Genomic DNA, 27,913 nt, shown 5'->3' on the forward strand with positions numbered 1-27,913 from the left:
CCAAGCAATACAAACATACAACTATTATTTTTAGAGGGGGAAAAAAAGAAAGTGGTTTATGCTACTTTATAATGACACCGACCATGAGGTGCTACCAACGGGGATGTAGCTCAGTGGTAGAGCGCATGCTTTGCATGTATGAGGCCCCGGGTTCGATCCCCGGCATCTCCACTGTTTTTGTTAGCAACAGATTGTGGTTAACAATCAGTATGGCATGAGATGAGGTGTATCGTTGGAAATTATACAACTTCACTGTTAAAGACAATTTTTACGACTAGTATGATGTAGCACAATTGCTCATGTCATTTTACGTTTTAGAAAGGAAAAAAAAAAAAAAAAAAAAAAAACTAATTGAACAAAGTAGTATCGTTTATTTTCTGTATTTGCCAACAAATATTCTTATAAAAACAAAAGAGCATTTTGATCATTACAAATAGATAATTAACCCAAAAGTACATGTTGAGTAAAACTGTAGTCAACAGTAACATTCTTACACAAAACAAGCCACGGCTCATTTTGAAATTATATACATCTTTTTTTCTTATTGAACAAAATTCTGTACAGTGGAGCCCCCGCTATTCTCTGGGGAAAGGGACCAGGCTTGATTGCGAATAGAGAAAATCTGCATGTAATTACCAGCTATTAGAATTGCATTTTTTAAAAAAACTATTTGTTTATAAGCACTCAAATATCTGGAATAAACTGGGGTAAAACACCAGTAAGGATCTTTTCGATTGGTTCCCCTACCCAAATGGAAACAAAAATAATTATTGAAATAAAAATTGAAAAAATATCCGCAGAGGTGAATCTGCGGGTGACAAACTGTGGAAGTCCCCTGTATATTAACAGTAGGGAAAAGCTGACAACCTTATTTCACCCTTCAGGAAATAATTTTTCTCTTCTTGATATGTTTATTTTTCTTTCAGGAGCAAACATTTTTGACAAACACATTTCCTATAATATACACAAATGTAAAAAAATAAATAAAAACATTAAATGGTCATTTTAACTTCCTGAGTTAACCCAATGGAGCATGACCGCTTCTAAAATTAGTTGCTAAAACATGAGGCATGCCTGAACATTACAGTGAGAGCCAGTCGAACAACACTGCAATCCACAATAACACACATTAAATACCTGAAAGGAATTATAATACTCTCATATTCGATGCCATTTAGACTGCTCAGGGGTACCTAATATTATGGGCATTAAGCGTGCAATCCAGACATTAATAATTCAAGTCCGGATTCAGGCTTAACAGTGCAAATCAAGTCGTAATATTAAGGCTAATGACCCATAAACTAAATGTTAAAATGGCATAAAAACGTACAAATCCAAGCCCTCAGATTGGCGACTGATTTGCGCCATCTCCCGCTTCCTCCCCGGCGGAGGTGAAGTCATCACGCCAACCCCTCGCCTCCACCTCCTTTAACTACTTCTTCGGCATCCTCTCTTCCTGTGCAGCGCCCACGGTAACCGTCTGACTCCTGTTGGCTGTGCATCAAGGTTCCCACGGACGAGGGCTTCCAGTAGTCACAAAGCTGAGACTGCGGGAGAGATGACGGGAATTGTGTTTTTGATCATCTAAATGCTCTAAATTAGCAATTGATTTTACTCAGAATTTGGGAACAAATCCACTGAAGCAACAACAACAAAAACTGAGAGCAACGAAGAAGGTAACTGATTGTGCAATCAATGTGACTTGTCTATTTGAAGGGTTGGGATTCAGGGTTAATTTAGGATAAGGGTTAGTTAAAGAGATTGTAGTTCTAGCACACTCACCTGTTAGTAATTCTTATTTACAAAGCATAATACTGAACATTTCAGTGTATATTTATATATACATTTATATATATTTGTATATTTTATATTTATGTGAACATTTTTGGACTTAGAATTCTGTTTTTTTAACTACATAACTTTCTTGGAGTTGTCTGGTTTTTCCATGAAATGACCTAAAAGGTCTCTTTGAAAGAGACCTTTTAGGTCTTATTTTTTTTTTCCCCCTTCCAAATTAGAAAAAAATGCGTTGCTTTAACTTGGAACCAGAAATTTTAAAAACCCATTATACTCAATTCACAAAAAAATTATATCTTTTTACATTTGTGTGACAATTAATGTTTAAGTTAAAACATTTACTATCCCCAAGAGACTTACCGCAAGAGTATTTTATCAATCTTGAAAGGCACGGTTATACTTGTTAGACAATTAATAATATTAAAATGTTACTTAAGACAATGCCTGTACTAACTGCCTGTACAGTTCCTAATGGCTTTACAGTAGTGAAAGTTTGGCTTAAACATACGAAATTTATGGTTTTTAAGGGTCGACCACCGCCACAGGACGGATTGTGGTCGACCTTGGTACCATTGTCTTCAGTTGTTGGATCAGGTTCCATGATATAACTTCATCTTTTATTTACTGTATATGAAGTAGTGCAAAAGTCGTGGAAGAGTGTGCGACAGGTGTACATTGAGAGGCTGAATGCGGTGGAGGGTCATCTGCCAGTTGGTATAGATCCTGGCCAGCAGATCCTTCACCTGGTAGATGGAGGTGCAGACATATTAGCACGACATGCTTAGGTGTCAACATGTGCAATATCATGTCAATGATTTTTGAAAAAAATACAAATAAACGGACACAAGAAGCATTTAACATGATGATCACAAAACACACCTTGCTCCTGTAAAGCCACTTTTCGCTTTCTCTGATGTGACCGATGACGTGAGTTCTCAGATCCGAGCACAGATTCAGCAGATACTCCTGAGGAGAAACAAAACAATGGCAGCGTTTCGGCTTTTACGCAACACAGTAACTCAAATGTAGCGATGCTCATACCTTCTGATGGGTCGGGAACAACGTGAACTCAGAGGATGTGTTTGTCAAGGTCAGCAGGCTGTAGCAGAGGTAGTAGGACTGGGAAACAAACATTTTAAAAGGGAGTATATTAAGGAAATTGGACTTTTAATGGCTTGTTTACAAATACAGTGGTACTTTGACCTTGACTTAGGAGTTTATTTCGTCCGGTGACCAAGATTGTAAATCAATTTACAAGTATTTAAAAGTTCCCCACCGAAATGAATTGGAATGCTAGTTAATCTGGTCAAGGTGCCCCCCGCCCCTCCAAAAACAATTGTCTTAATATCATGTTTTTATTAAATAATAGCACTGCATTGTAAAACATAACAACATATAATAAGCGAATGGAAATAAATTGTGTAATTAAGCCAAAAGACTAACACGCACACTGGAGTATATTCGTGTTGATGTGTCACACGGCCATGACGTAGCCCCGTTTAAACAAAAGTAGTGCTTTGCCACCAACTTGCGGCATCAATAGGCAATTATAGTTTTGTTTTTTTTTTAAAGCGGGGGGTGTTCAATTACTGGTGGATTTTTTTGCAGCAGGGCTCGGTCCTATCTACACTGCAAATGGTTAAATGAACCAGTGGTGCTTTCGCGCACACGACATTCATCTGCACTCTGGAGGTGAACATCGCCATCTCTGAAGGGAGTTTCAGTCTCCGGAAGTTTCCAATAACACCACAAAACTTCGTTAGATTTGTTTCTTTCACTTTTTTTTTTTTTCCCTCCCCAAAACTGCCACTTAAGTGAGCAACACATACGCTTCTTTGCAACACCCTAGACCCCCCCACGTCACGGTAACAAAATTGTACTTATTGTTTTGTGTATTGACCCAAAAATGTCAGAACTTTTATTAAGTGACCTGCAAACAATTTTAAATTGTTTAAAAAAATGATGCATGTCTTCTTTAAAAAAAAGACTAATGATGATTCATCCCCTCGTAATAAAAGCCTGCACTCTCACCTGCTGATCTAATGCCACATCATCCTGTGTGGAATTTCTGTTTGATGTGTTCAAAATGAAACGGCGGAGGGATGCGGGTTGCATAGTGGGCACGTACGGTCTGAGTGCAGCGAGCTAAGCATTGGACAGAAACACGGATTACTAACGACATTGAACACAACATAAAATTCCATAGAAATTAAAATCAGACAATTAACAACCTTAAATTCTCTTCCAGTTGGCCTGTATCTACACGTTCCGTCTAAGAGTTTTGAGATCATCGAAAGACTAAGATGCTGGCGAAGGCATCTATAAAAAAAAAAATAATAATAAAAAAAGTGAAATGGACTGCATTATTTCAGAATCCAGCTTCAATGAATGAACAAAAATGCTTTCTTACTTCCCGAGAGTGTTGTTAGGCAGCAGTTGAACCAGATGGCACATGTTGTGGTGGTCGTCTGTCAGGTCGGTGAGGGCCTGGCAGATTCTGGGGAGCTACATGACATTAAGACAAAGTTTAAGCATATTCACAAATGATAACATGCATTCTTTGATGACAGACCTTCCAGAGATTACGCTGTTTTTTTATTTGCAAGAGCAATTTGGATGGCAGTCTCAAATACGATGACTACAGAGCGTACTTTGCATTCTGTCTTGTTACTCGCATTGTGCAGAATGGTTTGACAACCGCACATAAGTCGGGTCACTCGTATCTTAAAAAAATGGACGGCGGGCTGCAAATGGCCCCTGGGCCACAGTTTGGACACACACTAGGTTAGAATAACGTAATGCCTGAAACTAGCATGTATGAGGACTTGTCATCATTTGTCAAGATGATGCAAGCGTAAAACTGACCATTGTATCCCAGTCCCTGATGTTTTCCACTATGTTACACAGCAGTATGTTAATCTCCACACCGGGCAAGGGGATGAAGTGAGCGTCCAGAGCCACTCGAGCCATCACGGTCAACAGCAAGAGCAGCTCATAGTCGCTGTACACTGCTGGACACATCCTCATGCAGTATGTCAGGTACTGTGGAAAAAGGAGAAAATGGGCCATGTGCTGAATATTCTTGAGGATTGTGTGTGTGAAGTGATTTCTGCCTTCTGTTATCACCTTAAATATGTTGTTACAGTTGTGTTCCGGGAATGTGCTCCATTCCTTATTGAAGGAGGGACATTCACTTTGAAGAATGACATTCTTTCTGTAAAAAACAAAACAAAACAAAACTAAAAACTGTCACAAATGTTAGTACAACCCCACATTTTGGTCAATATTTTATTAAATCTTTTGTGGCAACAGAGGCATGACTTTTTTCTACAATGTAAAGTAGCTGGAATACAGTTTGAATAACACTCCTATCAAAATAACAACAACACAGCCAATTATGCCTAACCCGCTGGCAACAAAGATGAGTAGACCCCTAAATGAAAGTGTCTGTACATTCAAGAGTGAGATTAAAAGAAAAAGTATTTGTGAGAGAGCCCGCAACTTACAGCAAATCTCCCTCGGTGAACGCAGGCTGCAGGTGTTCAAACGGGAACAGCGTCACAAACGTGACGCCCATGTTCATGAGCACCAAAGTTAAGTCAGCCAAAGCAGGCATCCACACGTTAAACACTTGGCTTCTTTTTTTCACTGAGGAATGCAGCAAGAACATCCACTGAGGACATGACAAAGCTTATGGTGATAGTGGGTATGGTTGCAGTGGGGTGGAAAATTCATTCATCCATCCATCTTACGTTCCGCTCATGCTCACTAGGGTCGCGGGCTTGCTGTGTCCGGTAAATTTCTGGAAAGTTTCCAGTAAATTTCCATTGGAAGTTAAACAGAGGAACTTTGGAAAGGTATCATATTGAAACAGGAATATATTAGACTTCACGCCGATCTGTCTCGGTCGATAATTAGCATTTTATGCTGATCGGCTTTCATGGCATAAGTCGCCGATCCGATCAATGACGTCATCGATTGGCTCCGCACAAGACATTTAACTCCGCGTCTTCGTCGCGTTTTCATCCAAAAGTTTGTTGGTGTGGGACTATTTTGTGGGGTCACAGACAAACCACATGTTATTTGCAGTCTGTGCACAACTGAAGTACGTCGTGGGCAACGTCATCTAAATGCTTCAACATAAAAAAATTTATCGCGCACCTGAAGAATGTACACGAGTAGCATGCCGCATTCAAGTAACGCAGCATGAGGGGGGGTACAAAAAAAAACAAAAAATTAAGTCAAACGGACTCGAACTCTGGACAACACCCGTCCATGTAGCTGGAACAGTGAGAAAGTTAGAGTAAGCATGTCATTAACAGTATTTATTAAAGTAATTTAATTGCAATAAAGTTATTTACATTAAGTTAGCACCCATTATTTCTGTCATGTAATGTTGATTTGACCTAAACTTATGTCAGTGGCCAATCCTAGAATGCCCCCTAGATGTCATTGGTGTTTTAACTTTTGTCTAAAATGCGAGAGGGACGGGCTCCAGGACTCACGCAACCCTTGTGAGGATAAGCTGTACAGAAAATGGATGGATGGATACAGTACACAAGTATATACAATAAATGAACAAGCCATGTAAATAGACACATTGCTCCATTTTGTGATTGGATCAGTGAGCTTTTTTTTTTTTTTTTTTTTTTTTTATAAACTTGATCGGCCCCAAAAATCCTGATCGTGTAAAGCCTAAGTATACATACACACACACACACACACACACACACACACACACACAATTAATTCCAATGGAAAGTTTACAGCTTTGAAAATCCCAATATATATAAATATATATATATAAATATATATATATATATATACACACACACACACACATATATATATACATACATACATACACACACACACACACAATTAATTCCAATGGTGAGTTTACAGCTTTGAAAATCCCAGAATTTTGCAACCCCAATAGTGGGGAAAGGAAAAGTACAGACCAATATTATAGGCAGCCGATTTTGCGATGTCACAGAGAGCCTGGAGTATCTTTTCAGACAAAATCCTCTCAGAATGCACCGACATCATCTGACAAAGAGAAAAATATGGCTTAGTGCTTCCCTGAATCCATGGCAATGGGCGAGAGGGCCTACCTTGAATAGGAAATCTGTAACTTGGGTCGGGCAGGGCAAGTGACAACTGTAAGCTTCCTGGAACAAGCCGATATTCACGTGATGTCTCAGCTGAGCCGGGCTGGACCTAGCAAAAGACATAATAGAGGACCGTGCAGTAAATAATAATGCATATCAAATAGATGCGACCAACCAAAATGCAACCAAAAATGGGTCGGATCGTTAGCCTTACTAGGTTCGGCAATTCCGATCGCCACTAGTTTGAAAAGATTCATATCAGCGGTACCGCGGGACTGGCGGTGGGGAACGAGGGCAGCGGTGCTAAGTGAAACTCCATCTGCATCACCAAAATGTTATTTCTAATAATGCACTAACAACAGTGCTAACAACAAACGTATTCATCACAGAAGTTGTTTGATACACCACAGATGACACTTGCATCGCGTTACGACACTGTCGTCAGTGTATTATGGCCCTACGGATGCTACAAATGTGTGGAAACATTTTCCCTCAAGTCTATCCTCAAAAACAATGAAAGCAAAAATAAACTACCTACAAACAGTGATGCAGAGAAATGTAAAAAATTTTAAAGCCTGCCTGTGATGTCCCGTCTTACAACACACTATGCAATAGATTTTGAACACAAGACCGCTCAGTTGGTTGAAGAGAAACGTGCAGGACTCCCACTAATTACAACTCCTACAACTAGCACAATGGTGTGTTTCATTTCGAATCATGCCATTTTATTTGTTTCTATACACGTCGGTCAAAATATGTCTAAGTGAAACCGGTCAGTGTCGCAAAAAAAGTTGAGGACCTCTGCACTGTACTGAGAAAATATCAATGACGTCATTGATTAATTGATTTTCAACTCGACTTCATAGTCGACTACAACAAATCTATTTGTTTGCTGCCACCATTTAGCGGTCGCAACAAACATTTTTTTGCTTTCAACTCAAAACAAAACAAAAGAGCCAAGTGGCGGGTCCAGTGAGGCCACTGCTGTATTTACATAGGCCACACAAAAAAGGCAGCTCACCATAGAAGTGTTTTCTGCAGGGTGGTCTGCGGTTTGACCGCACACCGTCTGAGCTGCAGAGAATCCTGACTGAAGATATGGCCAAACTTGTCAAGGTGGAACACTACTTCTCCCGGAGGCACCTCCCTGATAGCGCTGGACTCCAACGAGTAGCGCTGCAGGAACTCCCTGGAGGAAAAAAATTGCAACAACAAATACAAAATTAGATGATCATGTTCCAGTACGGTAAAGAGTTTCAGTAACCTCTATTACATAGTATTTACATAGTCAGATGTGACCGATTAAGTACTTTTCAGGCAACGACACTGCTTTCAACACAAAATGTTGGGTGCCAAAATTCACACCCACGTCTCGCCATCAAGGGAATACTGCACAGACGTTTGACACCTGACACATGCTGAAAGCTGATGGAATATTGGGGATCTGACTTGGGTCACCCTCATTCTGTATATGTAATAGAGGAGGAAGAGGCAACGAAGGTCCCGGACTAAACTACAATAACAGCCACTGTTCCCACAAAACAGAGAGAATATATGCATGAGAGTAATGTTGTATCCATGTTGCTGCTCTGTGTGTATTTATGCAGCAGTTGTTTGTAACACCGATGCAAATTACGTTAGCCCGTCTATGGCGCGTCACATTATATATTAGCATTAAGATAGTGGACTTAGTCTGCTTATCTTCATGAGAGTTGCGGATGAGCTGGAACCCATCACAGCTCACTGACCCGGACAATGCAGAATAATCGCTTGAACAGACTGCATAAAAGGGTCTAGTGTGTGTGTCCGGTATGTCGTACTGTTGTTCACTGGATGCCTTGTCGCGGTTCTCCTCCTCATGGTACTCTTCTACTTTCAACAGCTCCTCATCGCACGAGGTACGTAGCTGTGCCTCATTCTCTCTCGCCCTGTAGGGACACAAATCGTGCTGAAAAATGTTACGGTAACTAAAAATACGCTCCTAAACGTTGTTGTTTACCTTTTCTGGGTGTCTCTCTCTTTAAGCATCTGGTCCAGGCTGTTTTTGTAGCACCCTCTTCTTGTGATGGTTGGCTGCTGCAGAAAACGCACACATGTCATTGCACCTCGATATTCAAGTACCAAAACATAAATAAATGAAATAAAAGATAGAGGAATTTTCTCTGCCTCAGGGATCCGCTTATTTAACTCATTCACCGCCAGTAGCTGCCTGTTAATTACAGAAAAGACTTAATTGTTAATCTCAGCGGAGCAGATGGACTAGCACAACGTGCTTACATAATTAACGCAAGGAGGCGGAAGTGAAGCGCACTTATTTGATTCAAGGAGCGCGAAAATGGCAACGACGCCGTTAAACACAACAAAGATGTCAAAAACAACAAAGATGTCAAAAAGACAAAATGACCTGTGTAGGAGCATTTCAGACCAAGCAGAAAAGAGAATGGTGACACGATAGGTTTCACAACCAAGAGACAGAATGCGGTGCAAGACCAGAGATTAACGTTATGCAAATCGGTGAGTTTAACAAAAGAGCGTGAGTCTGAGCACGACTTAACATGCAAACTTGCTAACAGTTAGCCGCTAACCTGAGCCAACAACAGCCAACTAACCTCTCATTTGCTGACATAAACATCACTCACCAGGCCAGGCCTTTTTAAAGACACACACACACACACACTAAAAGTCACAGATACTACAATGTAGAATGTGAAGATGGTGACCTCAAGTGGACAAAAAAGTAAAACCTTCCCCTCACATGCACTTTGTTATTGTATTGGTATTGTTGTTTAATAATGCAAAATAATTTCCCCCCGATGAATCTGTTCTGAGGCTCCTGTCCTATTTGCCCACTCAAAATTTTGTCTACCAACACAAAGAAGAAAAAATAACTAAAAAATAAAAAATAAAATCAACCAAGTGACTGCTCATAACTCGAAAAACGTGTAAATTAAGGCACTCATAAATCAAGATACCACCGTACACATACAATTATTTTGCTGCTTTTTTTTATAAAAAAATATCTTACAGCTTTATAGGCATTGCTGGAACATCCAGTTGTGCTCGGCTCCGAGAAGGTAGTCGCCTTGTCCGGTGTCACTGGACCATTGGGAACGTGGTTCATGATCTCCTGCCAGGACAGCAGCTGCTCCTCCTCGCTGCTGTTGGAGGTCTGGCTTGAGTCCACTTCGAGGGCAATACCCAGGCCCAAGTCCAGGTCCTCATCCATAGAATCTGCTTTATACGTGGGTGATGTGTGCCCTTCCCTTCTCTTGATCAGAGGGGAATTGGAGGGTCGCTCGGTCAGAACAGCTTTGTTTTTTTCGTCACGTTTAAGGCTCTCATCCGTCGAGTGACTGCGTGAAGTTGGGACAGGGCAATCTTTGGATTTAGGCCTACTGCCTATGGAGCAAAGGGATATGGTATTTTCCATCTTTAGTGTTAAGAACGACACATTAGGCAAGGAAACATGGCAGTCTTTTAATAATGTGTGAACTTTTGCAAATCGTGAGTCTTCACGCTTACTACAAGTGTTCTCAGAACTTTGGACGGTATTTAAACTGTATCCTGGCGGTCTTTTCTCTGTCTCCCTATCTGGTTTGGTTTTGTCGGTCTTGTCCACAGGGCTGAGGACGATATCTGGGCTGAACGATTTGTCATAGTCGTTGGGAATGTCAACGGTCCTTCTCCGGTGGTCCATTTTGTTCCGTTTGGCCAGCGGAATGCTCAGAGAACAATTGGGTGCTTCGTGAGGAACGCTGTGAGACTTGCGTATCGGAGTCCTAACTGAGGACTCCGAGGAACTGTGTTGGGGATCCCGAGGACAATGGCTGAAGTGAGAAGAATTGCTGTTTTTCAGGTGGACGACAGCATTTGCTTTTTCATTTGTGTTGCATCCCTCACTTGTTTTCTTGAAAACTTCTCCGTTGCGATTGGCAGGGGATCTCAACTGGATCATTTCACCATCACTGGAATGTATCTGGAGTTGCTTTGCCCCTAAAAACGTTTGTCTGGTTACAGCTGGTTTGGACGGCGTGTAGGACGATTGGGCGGGCTCGGATGTGGACGATGGATCAAAGCATGGAGACCGTTCATTTGAAACATTAGGCTGTGCCACAGGTGACTTGCGAAGAGGGCTTTTCTGCGGCAGATTTGGAGGCTCTACTCGGAGACAAAGCTTTTTGACGCTGCCATCTCTGTCCTTGGATTCCCTGTGCCGCTTCTGAGAGGAGTGGTCCAAGCTCACTGCTGTAGACAAACAAAACCGCATGTTTCTTCTACTATAGCGGTGGGACAAACTGTCATGTCTCTTGATACAATAGCTATACAAAAGGGTGGGAACACTTTGGTGGTGCTCAACAACAACAAACAAACAAAAAATATTTTTTAAAGATTATATATATATATAATTATTTGTTCTAATCATAAAATCCTCATTTTTCATTTGTATTATAGAGATAAACAAATTGTAATGAATTACCCAGTCATTGACTTAAAAAGATTGTTAAGTGCATATGTATTGTTTTTACTTTACTAATATTTATTGCAAATAATAAAATGAAAAACCAATTTATGACATTATTAATAAAAATAAAAACAAAGTGAATAAATACATTTTAATTAACAGCTCAATGAATTCAAAAAATATTAAAGCACGGTCGTGTTGATCATGTAAATGCTCAGTTGGCTGGATTAATTATTAATTAATAAGTAATTAGCTAATGAAAAATAAAACATCTTTATGTGCATATTTATTGTTTTTATTTTACTAGTCTATATTGTAAATATTAAAATAAAGCAATTACTTAATGAGACAGGACAAAAATAATTACAAAAATTGATAAATACATTTAATTAATGGGTAAAATAAGTCATTAAATATTACAGGACTGCTGACCATGTAAATGCTCGGTCGGCTGGATTAAACAGTCTAATCACTTACGTTAAACCTTGCTCAGGTAAAACAGGCTCTTGTTTGTATCTTGGGAAGAAGCTAATTTTTGCATGGGATGTTACAAAAAATGTCACATGCGCATTTTTTTGAAAATCAAAACACCTGTAAGCCATTTACCTTTTAAAGGTAATTTTTTTAGGGGAGTTTGAAATGATAAACTCTGTTGGGATCATAGTTTGTGGCATATTTACAGTTTAAACTATTAATACAATAGGGACCAAGCCCTGTCGCAAATTCTTTAGTAACTGACAACCACCCGATTGGTTCGTTATTGCCGATTGTGCCTGCAAAGCACTATTTTCCATTAGATAATGCTAAGGCCTGACTAAATGAAGCGCCTTCCCTCACTTCAACTAGTTCCTTGGTCCCCAAACCCATATTTTTACATTAGACACGGGTTTGAACTAAGCCCAAAAACATAGAAAAGGTTAGTTTTTCAGCAAATACCAGAGGATAGGTTCCCCCAAAAAATCTGCAAATGCCCAACTGCGAATATTTGGTGGTTCACTGTTAAGGCAATTGCAAACATTTATAGGGACGCGTCAATTGTTCGCATTTTTTCGTTATTTGAAACAAGGAACTGTTACCGATAACTGTAATCTGAAGTATTACCTGGAATGGCTTTTCCAATCGGAGGTGTTTGCAAACATTCCTAAAAGAGCAAAGAAAGCATGTTTTTTGTGAGAGTCAAAGTCCCGCAACATCTTTGTAACAATGTGTTTTTTCTCACCAGAGGTCCATCTATCAGTTCATATAATATGATACCTTTGTTGACGCTAGTCTTTGTAGACTGGCGTGTCTTCCTGAGTCAGATGCCGCCACAGATTTATGCTGTCTCCCGATGTGAGCTGATAGTGAACGGGTGCTTAAATGCTTCCTGGGGTGAGGGGATTCGACTTGGGAAACACTCGGTCGGCAGACTTTCGACCCATCGTGCTTGTTGGCAACTGTAGTAACAGTGACTGGAGGTTGGGGCCGCTGCACAGGTTGCGGTCGCAACCCCGACAGGGACTTGCGGTGCTCCTGATGATGCGACTCCGATGCGCGAACCGACGTTGGACGATAGGAAGGCTGGTACGGCGAAGACGAGATGTAGCGCTGGCACGAGTCTGGGCTGGGGAACGGCAACATTCTCCTGGGCGGGGCCACGAGGCAATTAGCGATCTGAGAAGGTTTCATTGGAGTCTCTGGAAGAACAAAAACCTTGTGAAATGGTGTAGGGGGCTCTGTTAAAGTCTGAGGTCATTGAAAAAAAACGGACAATACACGGGACAAGGGCTTTCATGATTATATATATATATATATATATACACACACACACACACGTGTACACGCGCGTGTATATATGTATGCGCACACACATATATATACATACATATATACCAATGTGTACACACACACACATACATATATGTGTACACACACATATATACATACATATACACATATACATACATATACACATATATATATATATATATATATATACACACACACACACACACACACATATTTATAGACACACACATACATACACATGTATATGCACACACGGTATGCAATATCTCATTGATAATGATGTCAGAATCCTAATCCTGAAGGTACATTTAGAAGTTATAAAAAAAATATTTTCTTTTTTTAGATAACAAAAAAACAGCACTCCGTGTATTTCTTTGACCCACCATTAATCCACGGGGAATAGTGTTCTGTAATCTTAGGTGTTCTGCAACAGACAGAAAAAAAGATGATGTTGCCAAAAAGTAAAACAGATTACAAAACAAAATAGTATACAGGGTTGTTAGTTTAGATACCCAAATGTATGTCAGACACTTAAAATGACGCAGGAGTAAAGTCATAATTAGGCCTGGTATTGAATATTTTTAGAATGGAGTATTCTACCAATTAATGTTCGGAACCGCTAGATGTCGTATGTCAGAACCTGTACATAACCGTAGTTTGTCATTCGGTGATTTTTTTTTTTTGGAACCTATCCTCTGTTATTCGCTAAAAAACACAATTATTTGTGCTCAGACCAAAGTAATAAAATGTATTACCGTACTTTGGTGCCATATTGGTGCTGGGGCTGTTGCTGTTCGGTTTATTTAATTGATTATGCTTTTTTTTCTGTCTGCATTTGTGATGTGTTTTGTTGGTTGTCTTTTAATGCACCTTGTGGACCTCCAAAAGTGAAAGTATGTACCTGCTTCTCTCCCGATGCAGCTACTAAGTCTGTGTAGTCTCCTATTGTTAGTGTGAAGGGCTAGTACGCATATTTGTTTTCCCATGTGTGATGTCACGTCAGTTTGTGCTGGAGTGTTATTTAGGCTTGTATGCAAGCTAATACTATTGATGAGCCTTTTGTGAAAGTGGTTTATTTGTGTTGAATAACTTAAGTCCTGAATACAGTTGTTTATGTAACATTAATCCATGATTGTGTACATGCTAGGTGTATGGTGTTAATGCTTTATGATCTTTGCCGCCATTTTATGGCATCTATATGCAATTAAAGACTCATTTCAGTAGCAATGCGACAAGATTTCCCCCAAATGACAGATTGTCAAACTGCTTAAAAAGAAAAAGCCTTCTATCGCCGATAGAAGTTCTGGCCTAAAAACACCTTCAAATTTGAGTTAAAACAGTTTAACTTGATTTATTAATCAACATATCTTTTCAACCCATTTGTTTCGTCTGCGACTCGGCGAAGCCCTTCTCCGATTGGTTGATAAGTTCCAGTTACAAATACCCACCAATAATATACGGGCCAAAATTCCGTTTCATTTTTGGGACAATGAACGGAACTTTTTCGTGTAGAAAATAAACTTTCCCAACACTGACCCGGTATTATTATTTCACATCGCAACATATATCACTAGTTTAAAAAAAAATTATTGCAATGTAATTATTTTCCAATACGGCGCAGCCCTAGTTTTCATACACATTTTTAAATGTTTGGGAATATTGGCAAATGTAACTGCAAAGTAGACGACACAAGCTTATCGTAGCTACATCGGGAAGGAAGCAAAACCAAACTTTTTAACTGTGAGTGCCAACAAAACATGACATCTCAAATGCACACGAAAAAAAAAAAACACTAAGGAATTAAACCTAACGACAACAGCATTATTCCAGCAAGATGGCAACAAACTAACACTTTCATTGCTTTGGCATGTGCAACTAAGCAGCGAATGGGTAAATTTAGCAACGAAAAACGGAGGACAGGAGGTTTAAGAAAAAACATGAATATGCAAATTCGCTAATTTGTGCAATTACTCCCAACTGTGATATATCCAACACAAGCGCTCAAAATAAAGCACAAGAGTGTGTACGTAAGCTACCAGTACTAGCATCACACTTGTTGTGAAATTCAAGCTTTGTTGTCATAGTCAAGGAGGCCATTAAACGCTCTTTTGTTTAATCAAATTCGCCAAGAGAAACACAAAACTATGTAACGAACGTAGCTTGATATCATTTAGCATGACCCGACGAACACGGAAGTGCTCTTTTAAGCTAGCTAACGTGGAAACGTGATCGTAATCGACGATTTCCCAAATTCCGTACGTTGACTCACCGACTATCTCCTTTATTTTCAGCTCCAATCTTCATTTTGAGGGTGAAGTAGTACTCGGTTATCGTCACGTGTCAAAGGCTGCAGACGCGGAGGTCCTGTAACCAACACTATCGCCCGCCCGAAGTCGCCTAACGGCTTCTTTGCCGGCATTGCATTATGGGCCTTGTAGTCTTCTTCCGGATTTTCGTTTTCCTCTTCGGCCTTGTGTTCAATCTTTGTTGCTGACGTAAAGACGGCAGACGAGAGGCCTGGCCATACAATTCTGCTCCCTGCACGTTAATACTGTGTACTGCAATTTTATAATCATATGATACTGTACATTTTATAGTTTTTTTTCCACATCAGATTTTTATATCTCCTTGTTTGACGATGAACGCTTGTGTATTTCTATATTACTTTTATAACCCATCCGTTAGTTCATCTTTATTCTTCTCTCGTTCTCCCCCCATCCCGGACGCTTGAAGTCATAAAATATGAAAGAGTAAAGGGACATTTTACACTTGATATATATATATATATATATATATATATAATATTGAAGTGTAGTAGGGCTAGGTGTTCATCGAAAACAAGTTTAAAATGATTACATGCAAGAATATTGAACTTCAAAGTTAAATACAACTGAACTGCACTTAGGCAGTGATCCCCCCACCCTCACATACAACGAGAGAGAGGCCGCCTACCACTAGTGCTACCACATTTTTTAGAATTACTCCTATAGCGCTTATCTTCACTAGGGTCACAGGTGACATGGAGACAATCTCAGCTGACTTCATGTTGGATCTATCTCGCCCAACACCTATAAGAATAGACACAAAGGAATGAAGACGCTTGTGTCTTAATGCTCATGAGGAGGACGTGTGAGAGATTGTTCAGTTACCTTCTCCTATCACGCTCTGAACAATCTCTTCCGTTGCTCCTGTATTTATTTTCTTAGGGAGGTATCTAAGTTACAAAACATGTCATACTAAGGGGAGGGAGTCAAGGTGAAGATATGAGATTAACACCTGGCTATGTGTCCTTGAGATGGACCATCTTTGCGGTTCATCTCCTCTCTCCAGGTCAACGTGTATTCCTGCTGCAGTCGCATGCAGGATGAGTCATTTTCTTGAGGGCGAGACATCTTCCTCGTTTTCACGGTCAGCAAGCAATTATCAAAATCGTTCATAATACTCATGCAAGCTAAGCAAATAAATGATAACTTTGTACAATTTATTTAACACTTCAGAAACACATTCTTAAAACATACGTTAGGTTCACTGCGGAATGGTATTGTTATCGATACAATACAAACAATTGTCAACTCTTTCCATTTATATTATTTCTAATTGACAAACAGCTTTTGAAAAAAAAATATATAACCAAAAGTACGGGACCCTGTTTGGTATTTTGACCACAAGTTCTGAAAATAAATGCTTTCAATGACAATACTTGTAATTTGAATTTGGGAGTGATGTTGTCAGTAGTTTATACTGGAGAATACACCAAATTTGTTCATTTTACTCAAATATATATGCATTATAAATAGCCCAATCTGAGCAACTGATCATTTTGCATTGGTCTCTGAATATGCTGGACAGAAAAGTCCATTCTCAATGTAGACTTCAGCTTCTGCATTATATTATCCATTTTGCATACTAATGGGGCCATCATGATGTCAACGTCAGAATCAAAATCCATTCAAACATCATTTATGGATTACAATTTAAAACACACAATTGTATGAGGCTTCAAACATCTAATGAATTCATCATTTATTAAATAATCAAGTGCACAGATGAAGAATACTTTAAAGTTTTTTTTATGTTAATGAGCCTCTTATTTATTGTCTTTACTACCTTGTATTGACTTAATTCCCCAGCACAGGCAAGTTACAGTGTTCCAACTAAGCACACAATGATTACTGACATTAGATAGACTTATTATTTGTGATTCAAGTGATTTTTTTTCAAATTAATTAATTAATTTAAAAAAATATTTTGTTTTTTTTACTTCTTAGCCTTGCCCTGAGCGGCCACGGCCTCCATGGCTTTGCGCACGGTCTCCTCGTCTCCCAGGAACTGCATCGGCTTCACGGGCTTCAGGTTCTTGTCCAGCTCGTACAGAATGGGGATGCCGGTGGGCAGGTTGAGCTCCATGATGGCTGCGTCCGACATTCCTGCACGGAAAGCAGCGCAAAAAATAAAAACAAAAATAAAATCAATCGATTGATATTGTGGTGTCCTTTTAGGGAAGGGTGAAAAACGTTTTTCTTTGTATTCTTTTTACAAACAGTAAACATACAACATACAAAAAGTCCACACATACAGTCGCCTTTAACAGTGTACAACTCGAAAAAGATGACATCTTTTCGAGATGGGAAGTACAAATAAACAACTGAGATGCTGTGGTTGCACAAGTGTGCACACCCTCTTATAAATGGTTTGGAATGAGCCAATCACATTCAAACTCATGTTAAATAGGAGCGGGCACACACCTGGCACCATCCCAAGTACCAACCCCTAATAAAGCTCAGCTGCACTCCACTCTGCAGGCTCGACCAATCAACCCACGCTTCATCCAACTGTGACACAAGCAGTGTATTTTTGTTTACCTTTTGTTTTGTTTCAAGTTGTTTTGTGTGTGTATGTAAGTCATATTTTTGCCCGTGACACCAAGCAAAAAAAAATAAATATAGATATCGACTTGAAAGTTGGGCCTCTTGTAAGTCAAGGTACATGTTTACCCACCCTCCAGATGCTTCACGATGCCCCTCAAGCTGTTTCCATGCGCGGCGATGAGCACTCGCTTCCCCTGTTTGATCTGCGGAGCGATCTCCTCGTTCCAAAAGGGCAGCGCTCGTGCGATGGTGTCCTTGAGGCTCTCGCAGGTGGGAAGCTGCTCCTTGGTCAGGTCTGCGTAGCGCCGATCCTGCACCGGGAACAAATAAAATGTCAAATAAGTAACGAATACATGACATGTGTCATTGCACCGGACTATTGCAATATTAGTCGTTCGAACTGCTCTAAGTGCTAGAGGACTCTGCATCTTTTTGCACAATTGTTTTTTGTCAATGTCTTTATGTCCCCAAAGTGTTCTGTAAATTGACTGTTTGTTGTACTAGAGCGGCTCCAACTACCGGAGACAAATTCCTTGTGTGTTTTGGACATACTTGGCAAATAAAGATGATTCTGATTCTGATTCTGATTCTAATCTAATCCAGTAGAAATGGCCAAAGGATCCTTTTCTACTTGGTATTGCTTGAATGCCATCCCATCACGTTTGAACTAGTGGGGATCACTAGGCATCCAGTCTGACTTTGACGCTGAACTTTAACCCATTCTTTGCAGTCATATATTAACTCCTTACACGCGCTATTAGGTAATGCCATCCAAACTCCTGCACCCAAAGAGTAACAGGGTCACGTTACTGCTGATTTCACTTATCTGTCGGTGGGTTTCATACCCTGAAAAGTCCAGTTAAAGTTTCCTCTTTTGTTAAGGTTCAGGCAATTGCGTTGCTCAATGTGTACTCTTGCCTCACAAATCAACAGTTGAGCCGTGCATACCGTTTGTATCCTGCCCTCACCTTGCTGATGACGGCGTCGAAGTCGTGCTCGGGGCCCATAGGGGGTGGGGGCACGTCAAAGGAGCGCCTCCAGATCTTCACCTGGGCCTCGCCGTGCTTGGCGGCCGTCTCGGCTTTGTTGAGGCCCGTCAGGCCGCCGTAATGGCGCTCGTTGAGGCGCCAAGTGCGGCGCACGGGCAACCACATTTGGTCGATGGCGTCCAGGACCAACCACAGCGTTCGGATGGCCCTCTTCAGCACCGAGGTGTAGCAGATGTCGAACTCGAAGCTTGCGTCTGCCGGGTTTAAGAACAGGAGACGTTGCTTTATATTTTGCAATCAATTCATATTTTCCGTGTTCTTTATCACTGCTCTAACACAGTATTTCCAAACCTTTCTTGAGCCAAGGCACATATTGTATTTACAATAGGAAAATGTCACAAAAGATATATTCTGTGGTACATATATTTTTATTTTCTGTTGTGAACAAAAAAGTGCAGGAATTATGCCAAATCTCTTTTTTTTTTTAACCGTGGGTGTGAAGAAAGAGGGCTGAGAAGAAGCGGCTCATGTCCATTGAATTACAGCATGAAATCATCGAAATATATGAGCGAGCGTGACGACAAAGTCAAAATATTGTGAACGTACTTTCAGCGAAAGTGCATAAACTGCTTAAATCTTTAAATTCTATTTTCTTACGCCATTACTGTATGTTTTTATACAGTACAGTATTGTCAAGTGCTATTTCAATTCATTTCAATGGGGAATATTGAAGTTAATCGAGTTAAGAGCTTGGCCACTGAACAAATTAATCTCGTCAGTCAAGGTACCACTGTAAACACAAATATTATGTTAAATATTATGTATGTGGATTCAACGTTTTAGCTCTATGTTATAACAATTCCAATGTTGTTGTTTTTTTTATAGTTATATGGTGGGCCGGCACTATTCTATCAATTCAATTGATAGAATAGTGGCAAAGTAAGCATGTCTCCACTTGTTGAGTGCAGCATGTTTTTTTTTTTTTTTTTTTTTAGTTTTTTTTAACAATACCATGGAGGCGTGTCGTAACCACAATGAAGTCAAAGCCTGTTTATGCATGTTGTCGGGTCCCTATACTGAGAGAGTTATATAATTAAGCATGATGAAACTGGATGCATTCACCTCTGCACATCAGAAGTGGCACGTTTTATAGAATTACGGAATAGAAAGACTCGTCGCTCACCCTTCAGGGCCTGTCCACCTCTCCTCGCCTCCTTCTCCCCCGTCTCGCTCAAATCAGCATCGAACCAGCCGCAGAACCGATTCTCCTGGTTCCAGTTGCTCTCACCGTGGCGAATGAGCACCAGCTTGTAGGCGGCCATTATCGAACAAAGAGGATGAATGTGTGGATAAAAAAAAACAATGAGGACGAGAGAATATGTCTGGCGACGAGCAGACGAGTGAGGTCCGCTTCAACCCGATGAAAAGACTTTTATCAAGTCGATTCGTCGCCATCTCGCTTCCGGGTTCCTTTATCCAATGATATTCCAGTAAAAGATGACTCTTCCGCGATTTTCACCAATGACGGAGGTGGGCGTATCCTGACCTTCATATTGTACGTTGGGTGGTATTACTTTATTTACTATGCAATAATAAAATATACAATATAATAGTAAACTAAATCATACCCAATATTGCGTCACTTGATTAAAAAAACAACAACAATTAATCAGGTAAGCTAAATAATAAAATACAAATGGTGTGTTGATAAAACGGTAATTACAGTATAATATCAACAAGCTGGAAATAAAGTTAACCGGGGGGGAAAAAACGACTGCAGTGCAAGTGAATGTTTAACGTTTTATTTCCCAAAGAGAAATTGCGCCATGGGAATGTTGCCCCCACCCTCCACCCCAATGCTGTGTAACGTATCTAAATGGCGACCCCTATTGAGTAAATTCTGATTTGCTCTCTCTCTCTCTCTCTCTCTCTCTCTCTCTTTCTCTTTCTTTCTCTCTCCACTTGCGTTGAGGCAAAGAAAATTGAAAGAGTGGAACTATAATTGTTCAAATGAATTCACTTAAATTCATCCATCCCATACCAACTACAGTTCACTCAAAATTACATCACCTGTTTGTGACCCCCTGCAGAACCAAATAAACAACTATTAGGTAGAAAACTCACCTGTTCTTGCATTCTGTCAAGTCATAAGAGGGTGCCCAAACACCCTGCTTCTTCTTAGGCATGGGCCATGTTAACCGAGTACAAGCTAGCATTGGCCACCAGTTGATAACCGCCCGGCTTGACAGCGAGCAGCAGCGTGCTGGAACATTCCAGTAGAGGTCAGACAGGCAGGCGAGGCTCCTTGTGGGGTCAACGCTTCTCAAGATGCCAGCACAGCTAATTGCAATAGCAACATAAGGTACATTAAGTGCTAAACTAAAGATAGTCATTTGCGAAATATGTATTAAAAACATTAGAGGGCCTTGTTTGCGACCACGCCATATCGTGTTTTTTTCATGGGCTAAATCAGTGTACTTATATTCTTTAATGCCTTCGCATGTGCAGAAGCTGCTGTCAGCTACGGCTTTCATCCAGACACTCACACGCAGACTCCTCACATGCCACCCCACCAGGCCCCGCCTGGGTTTAGGGGGCGTCTTTTATTTTCACTAATCGGCGTCAGGGTTTTGGTGCCGAACCCCTACGAATAAGTAGGGTTCACTGTTGTCACAAGGACACTCACGCTGTGTGCTTCACTGCTTCTCAAACCAAATGAATCAGCAGCTGTTCATGATAGGAAGCACCCAGTCATTCCTCTCCACACCCAAAGTGAAGGGCAGCACTTTCTCCACCCCGAGTGGCTCTGGCCCCTTTCTTTTTCCTGCTGACACCCACTTTTATTTCCCTCACACCCATTAAAAAAAAAAAAAAACAAACATAAAAACACAGACAGAGAGCTCACACAGCCCAGCGGCCCTTTAACCACGCACTCCCACTGCATACTGCAGCGATGCACATTCCACAGCAGAGGCAGAGGAAGAGGAGGGCATAGGGAAAACACAGTGAACAAGTGAATGGAGAGGGAGGGCGAGTCGTGAGAAAGAAAAAAAAAAAAAAAAAAAAAGCACAACGCTGTGCACAAAACTTCCAGGAGGCACCGCAAATGAACACTTCCTGTTTGTGTAAAGCATGAAGTGGCCCATAGTGAGGCTTTGTAGTATGTGCTTCAATTTATAGTTCCTGAACATGGTGAGAGCTTTTTTTTTTTTGGGTGTTTTTACAGCAGCTCCCCCCACCCCCCCTTCCCCAGACGACACTACGACTGAATGGGTGCAGTGTTGTGTAAGGGCAAGAGGTGGAGAAATGCGGATGCTCTTCCATGCATCCATTTACTGTAGCACTTGTCCTCATGAGGGTCGTAGATACTGTACATGCTCGACTGGTCGTCACCCAACCACTGGGTACATTGTTAAAAATATGTATTCTCAAACGTATTCTTTGTTAATTATAACCTCATATAATATTTTGTTTTATTGTTCAGATAAGAAAGCAGACCTAGTTACTCTCTGTCTGATATCGTTGATATTGTGTAATCACTCTGCTGCGAGACAAAGCAAGATGTCTGTGGGGGTGCCAGTTGCATGAGGCAGACGATAACTACTTTTTCACGTGTCTATATGAGCTCACATAAGGAACCAACCATCAGGTTGTATTTGTCTGCCTCCTTGCATGAACCACCAAAAATCAAAGTATTCGCCAGTAGTGAATCATGGACACGTGAAGAAACATTGCATAATATATGCCTTGGCGCAATAAAGGTTGGGAAATACTTCTTTAGAGTCTTCAATTAACATAACGTGCATGTTTTGGAAATGTTGGAGGAAGCCAGAATAACCGAAGAAATTCCACACACGAGGAGAGTCGAACCCTGAACCTCTAAACTGTAAGACAGACATGCTAACCACTAGTTAACATGATACACTCAAATTGTCGTGGTTCACAGAGCTGACTTGGGTAATTGAGAACAATACATCCTGTAAAGTATAGCACGAGGATATAAATTGAATTCAAAAGCACATATCGTAGGAAATCTGGCCAGATGTGGACACAAAGGGGAGTCTGGATATGTGGCAAACATGTGAGGTGAGGAATCCTCTTCCTCGTCAACGCGCGCCATAACTGTGAGACTCTCGTAATGTTGCTTCACAGGCCACGCCGAATGTGGTCATTTGGCTGCATGTACCGCAGTGCGTGTCTACTCTCAGAGGCGTGGACGTGGACACTTCATTGCTTAAGTCCCAGAAGGCGGAAAAAGAGGGGGTGGGGGTGAGGCGGGGGTGAGGGGCGGGGGTTAGCTCTTAGAAGTGCAAGATGTACATCCTGCTCTTGCAGATGGTCAAATGTTAACCCTTGCGCTCCTACTTGTCTAACACACAGATGCCGCGCTGGAGAGTGTTGCTTTGCAATACCGAGTACTTTTACTTTACTTCAGTCCTCTGTGAGCTGGAGTCTACCCCAGCTGACTTTAGGGGGAGGGGCAGGGTACACCCAGGAATGGTCGCTAGACAATCGCAGGGCATGTTGTATAGACAAACGACCATTAACACGCACTTTCTCCGTGTAAATTGAAAGGGAGCACAATCAGTTTATTAAATAAAATTTAATGAAAATAATAGACTTGTACATATAAAATTAATTTAAAAATAAATCAAATAAAATTTTATCGATTTTATGTAAAATAAATACATTAAATAAATAAATACATTAGAAAATAAAATATGGCTCTGGAAGTAAATAAGACACAGGACGAACTTTTTCATGTTCTGCAAATAAATGCTCTAAATGACAATATTTGTCTTTGGAACTTGGAAGAATTACATTTAAAATAAATACATTTTAAAAAGAATTAAATTAGAAAAAACACACACACAGCTCTGCAAAAAAAGAAAAAGAAAAAAAATAAGAGACTCCCCAGAATCAGTCGTCAGTAGTTTAAAGAAGGGTATATTCGAATATTACTGCATCTTATGCAGCAGCTGTCATCGTCTTCTTTAAATCTGTATGTATATATTATACTAGCCCCCGGTGGCCATATTAATTAAAAAATATTACCTTTTTTGTTGGTGTTACGCGAGGGGCTGGAACAGATTAATGGCATTTCCATTCATTTCAATGGGGAAATATGATTTGAGATTGTCACAAAACAAACTAAAGTCAGAAGTCAAGGTATCACCGTATTTAATTTTTTTATGGAGCGGTTCACTTCTCAACACACAAGACAGCTGGCATTGTTAAAATGTTACATCACCCTACAATTAATAAGTGTTTTATGATGGTGAGTTTCATCCTGATACAAATTATGTCAATTCACAAGACTTCTTATGGAAGAGAAAAATAGCTTTGGAATTAGTACCACGTGGAAGTCAACCCGCTGTATAAACAAGCGACTTGCATGGGATTTAATGGCTCCCCATGTTTAGCTGCCACACAACTTGGGCGCAGCTGACTGGAAAAGGCAGAGACATTGAATCATCCTCGATTTTCATTGGCCGCACCTCAGCCCACCTCCACAACCCCCAACAGACTCTTCCGGTATGAACAGGCCCCCTTCCCAGATAATCACACACACACTTGCTATCAGTTAGACACAAAGAGACACTTCTGAGGTCCTTTCATGTGGCCAAAGCGTAGAAATGATCCCTGCTGATAGGCCCAGGCTTTGAATCTCCCGACAGGAACTTGCTCGTGGGGGCTCGTCATTCCAAAAATCTGTGTTTCATTTGGGGCAAAGCCACCAAATTGTCCCTGGCTCACTCTCTAAAATTGACTTTGTGAAAACAAAACAAAAAACCCATAAGAAATCGCCTTGTACACTTACTGCGCTTTATTTTTGCACGTTCTGATTTTTGGCTTGACAATAAGAACACTTTTGTTTGTGAAATACATTTGAGGCAGCAACAATCACATCCATACGTTTAGGCTTTGCGTGTACAGCATTGTGACAGAGGGCACTGAGAAAACAGTTTAAAAAGTCGTACACTGTAACATCCATTCTGTGTTGGTAAAGAGTCAGTATAGAAAACGTGGAAACAAATAATATATATAAAAGATAATGGATATAAACTCTTATAGCTGTACCAGTCATACTGTGTGACAAAAAGTTTTCTGCTGAAGTGACATAACGGATAAACAAATACAGGGGGGCCTCAGTTTACGACACTGTAGTTACAAACGGCACGCGGCGTAATAAATGGGAACATGTCGCGAGAAGGCACACTCAGGTACTCTCGTATTTTTTTTTTTTTTCCAACTGAGCTGAGTTTTGAACCTTGAGCCTCAGACCTTTAAGACAGAAGTGCTAACCACTAGTGCACCGCAGTGTTGTCATACAAATATTTAACATTTTCCGACTTTCTGACTGCAGTGCATTTTAACGATGGACTACGACGCGACTTCAGGGTATGTCGCCGCCGTGGCAACAGAATGCCATAAACCGAGGACCCCTGTAGTAGATGCCTGACCCCCCCCAAAAAAAAAAAAAAAACAATACAAAGCAAAACAAAAAATAATATAGTATGCACTTGTGGAATCATGAAAACAATCCACGTGTGGATGTATAAGCACCTTAAAAGCCGGGGTGGGGCACCTTTTCTGAGAAACAATATGATGCATTAACTTTGGAAGCATTTCTGGGACAAATGTGGATTTTGTAATTTTTTAAAATTACACTTCCTCTTGATTTGTTTTAAGAATAGCATAGTGGACCAGTTTAAAAGCTCTAGGGCAGTGATTCCCAACCACTAGCTGTGGTTTACAAATAATATAGATTTGTTCATCTCTCTATGCCAGCGACATATAGTGACAGGCAGGACAATTAAATGCTCTTCCACTAGATGGCAGAAGCTTTGTGATGCGAGCTAAAATTGGACACAATTAAGGTACTGTAATGCCCTCGCATGTGGGAAAGGAGAGCCAGAGTTGCTCAGCCATTTATTGAATATGACAAACTGATAGGAAAACAAAATGGGAACACTGGCAAGGAATCCAGTTGCTGACATCACTCACTTGACCACACCCCTTAAAGGTACACATGGATGCAGTGGACACCCCGCTATTCGGTGAACATTGAAGTAGTGATAATTGACGGCCATTATAATTGCATTTAAAAATATATATATTTTGAGACACCCAATTATTATTATCGAATAAGGGGGGAAAAAAACGCATTTTCGGTGTCGGTTCCCCCCATAAAATGGAAAAAAACTGAACGAAAAAATTAAAAAAGGATAAAAATTGTGAAAAAAATCTGCGAACAGGTGAATCCAATAACTTGCACTTTATGAAACCAGTTTATTTGTTAACATTATCAATTAATTAAAAAATGTTGGGGGGGGGGGGTGACTGTAACGGATTAATGGCATTTTAATGGAGAACATTGATATGTTGTGTGAGTAGAATGAGCTACGAGCTTGGTCACGGAATGACGAAAGTCAAGGTACCACTGTATGTGCTGAATAAATGTTGGAAAACGGAGGCGCTTTATGTTTCCCACCCCTTATGTTAAATCACAGGTGTCAAACACAAGGCCTAGGGGCCAGATCCGGCCTGTCATATCATTTCACGTGGCCTGTGTAAGAAAATCATGTACATCGACTTCATGGACCAAAATTTCAAATTGTCTTCACTTTTAATAACGCATTTTAAAACGAGAAAGTTAGGCGTGACACTGGGACCGAATTTCGTCGAAAACCAAATCCTACGAAAAGTAGGGCATACGAAAACCGAGGTTCCACTGAACGGTATATGTAACGATATGATGAGACGATTATACATTTGATGCAGTTCCACAGTCATTAGGGTCTCCGAGGGAAACCATTAACGACAATTTGGCCAGCGACAAAAAATGAGTTTGACACCCCTGCTTTAAATAGACATCTGCATGTGATAGATTCAAAGAAATTACAGTGAAGTTAACTCTTCCTCATCTTGCTGTGGTTTATAAAAAAAAAAAAAAAAAAAAAAAAAGAAAGAGTAAGTCGCTACCCTCAGATGAGCGTCTGCTCCCCTCGGCTCTTCCTGCAGGCACCGTAGACCACCGAGAGCAGGAAGGCCAGGCAGCACAGGCAGGCGAACACGGCGGCCGTCAGGTAGACCTTGTACAAGCAGAAGTGTTTGTACTGCTCCAAGTTGCAGTACGAATTGCGATCCGTCTTGTACACCATGACTCCCACGGCGGGCAAGTAGAGCGCGGCGGCGGCCGCGTCGTGCGCCAGGTTGGCGCACAGCCAGCGGGGGCCACCGAGCACGGGCACGGCGTCCTGCTTGTCCAGCAGCGCGACGAAGAAGAGGCCCAGACACAGGAGCCAGAAGAGCACCGCCACGAACAGGACGAAATGGATGGAGCCCTCGTACTTGTTGGCGGCGATGGTGACCCACAGGCCGGCGCCGAAGACGATCTGCAGCAGGCGGGTGACCCCCGGGAAGCTCCGGAGGAACTTGACCATGTGCTGTCTCACCTGCGGCTGCGCTTGCTGGGGTGCCATGTCTCCCTCTCAGCCCTCGTTCTCGTTCCTCCTCCTCCTCCTCCTCCTCCGAGTGCCTTGTTCCTGAGCAGGGCGGGTGCTTTCTGCCAGCTGCTAACAGCTGGCAACTTCTGCCCCACCACCACCACCCCACCCCCCCCCCCCCCAAAAAAATAAACAAAATCCGCAAAAATCGGAGGCGATCGAAAAAACGAGGACCGCTCAGAATAAGAGGTATGGGGAAAAGAACGATGTCTGTGGTTCTTTCCACGGGGTATTCAAATGAGAGGGGGGCGACAAAACAGCCGTCTTCTCGTGTGTTGCGTCTTTTCCGTTTCCTCTGCTCAATGTAGCGTTTGTGTTGTTGGGGAGGGGCCGGCCCGGGAAGAGAGAGGGTGGTCCGAGTTGGGAAGCGAGCTCCTCCCTTCCTGCG

At 41.1% G+C, this 27,913-nt stretch overlaps 3 protein-coding genes and 1 non-coding gene across 7 annotated transcripts; 1 reads left to right on the plus strand and 3 right to left on the minus strand.

Moving 5' to 3' along the window:
- The first annotated feature begins 99 nt into the window (after positions 1 to 99).
- trnaa-ugc (transfer RNA alanine (anticodon UGC)) lies at positions 100 to 171 on the plus strand. The gene has a single exon. It is a non-coding gene; the product is annotated as a tRNA-Ala (tRNA).
- Positions 172 to 351: 180 nt separating this feature from the next.
- Positions 352 to 15,560, minus strand: slf2 (SMC5-SMC6 complex localization factor 2). Of its 4 annotated transcripts, none has more exons than XM_061690592.1 (20): positions 15,428 to 15,560; positions 13,542 to 13,582; positions 12,625 to 13,046; positions 12,472 to 12,511; positions 9,934 to 11,150; positions 8,908 to 8,984; positions 8,729 to 8,836; positions 7,930 to 8,097; positions 6,912 to 7,017; positions 6,759 to 6,846; positions 5,304 to 5,445; positions 4,924 to 5,011; positions 4,663 to 4,839; positions 4,208 to 4,302; positions 4,029 to 4,116; positions 3,829 to 3,942; positions 2,839 to 2,916; positions 2,677 to 2,763; positions 2,472 to 2,540; positions 352 to 1,547 (listed from the first exon to the last, which is right to left on the minus strand). In XM_061690592.1, exons 1-20 carry the CDS (start codon positions 15,460 to 15,462, stop codon positions 1,401 to 1,403), a joined length of 3,387 nt encoding a protein of 1,128 aa, XP_061546576.1. In that variant the 5' UTR covers positions 15,463 to 15,560; the 3' UTR covers positions 352 to 1,400. The 4 variants fall into 4 exon arrangements, with proteins under 4 accessions (XP_061546576.1, XP_061546575.1, XP_061546574.1 ...); XM_061690591.1 differs by having other exon boundaries at positions 8,908 to 8,981; positions 9,934 to 11,153; XM_061690590.1 differs by having other exon boundaries at positions 9,934 to 11,153.
- A 1,065-nt stretch (positions 15,561 to 16,625) lies between these two features.
- On the minus strand, positions 16,626 to 20,462 carry LOC133409591 (phosphoglycerate mutase 1-like). Its single transcript, XM_061689822.1, has 4 exons — positions 20,199 to 20,462; positions 18,995 to 19,269; positions 18,157 to 18,337; positions 16,626 to 17,585 (listed from the first exon to the last, which is right to left on the minus strand). The coding sequence occupies exons 1-4, from the start codon at positions 20,335 to 20,337 to the stop codon at positions 17,416 to 17,418; spliced, it is 765 nt and encodes a 254-aa protein (XP_061545806.1). The 5' UTR covers positions 20,338 to 20,462; the 3' UTR covers positions 16,626 to 17,415.
- A 4,785-nt stretch (positions 20,463 to 25,247) lies between these two features.
- On the minus strand, positions 25,248 to 27,851 carry marveld1 (MARVEL domain containing 1). The gene has a single exon (XM_061690086.1). The coding sequence runs from the start codon at positions 27,499 to 27,501 to the stop codon at positions 27,004 to 27,006; it is 498 nt and encodes a 165-aa protein (XP_061546070.1). The 5' UTR covers positions 27,502 to 27,851; the 3' UTR covers positions 25,248 to 27,003.
- Positions 27,852 to 27,913: the final 62 nt, after the last annotated feature.

This window comes from Phycodurus eques, chromosome 11 (genome assembly GCF_024500275.1).
Source record: "Phycodurus eques isolate BA_2022a chromosome 11, UOR_Pequ_1.1, whole genome shotgun sequence".
Classification (NCBI taxonomy): Eukaryota; Metazoa; Chordata; class Actinopteri; order Syngnathiformes; family Syngnathidae; genus Phycodurus; species Phycodurus eques.

Excerpts from the sequence above, each read along its gene's own strand:
- slf2 (XM_061690590.1), bottom strand. The coding sequence starts at position 15,462 with ATGAAGATTGGAGCTGAAAATAAAGGAGATAGTCG. Across the intron at positions 8,837-8,907 it reads GAGAGAGACACCCAGAAAAG|GGCGAGAGAGAATGAGGCAC; the intron begins GTAAACAACAAC and ends GTGTCCCTACAG. Across the intron at positions 4,303-4,662 it reads TCAGGGACTGGGATACAATG|CTCCCCAGAATCTGCCAGGC; the intron begins GTCAGTTTTACG and ends AATGTCATGTAG.
- LOC133409591 (XM_061689822.1), bottom strand. The coding sequence starts at position 20,337 with ATGGCCGCCTACAAGCTGGTGCTCATTCGCCACGGTGAGAGCAACTGG. Across the intron at positions 19,270-20,198 it reads AGGTGGACAGGCCCTGAAGG|ACGCAAGCTTCGAGTTCGAC; the intron begins GTGAGCGACGAG and ends TAAACCCGGCAG. Across the intron at positions 17,586-18,156 it reads CATCGTGAAGCATCTGGAGG|GAATGTCGGACGCAGCCATC; the intron begins GTGGGTAAACAT and ends CTTTCCGTGCAG.
- marveld1 (XM_061690086.1), bottom strand. The coding sequence starts at position 27,501 with ATGGCACCCCAGCAAGCGCAGCCGCAGGTGAGACAGCACATGGTCAAG.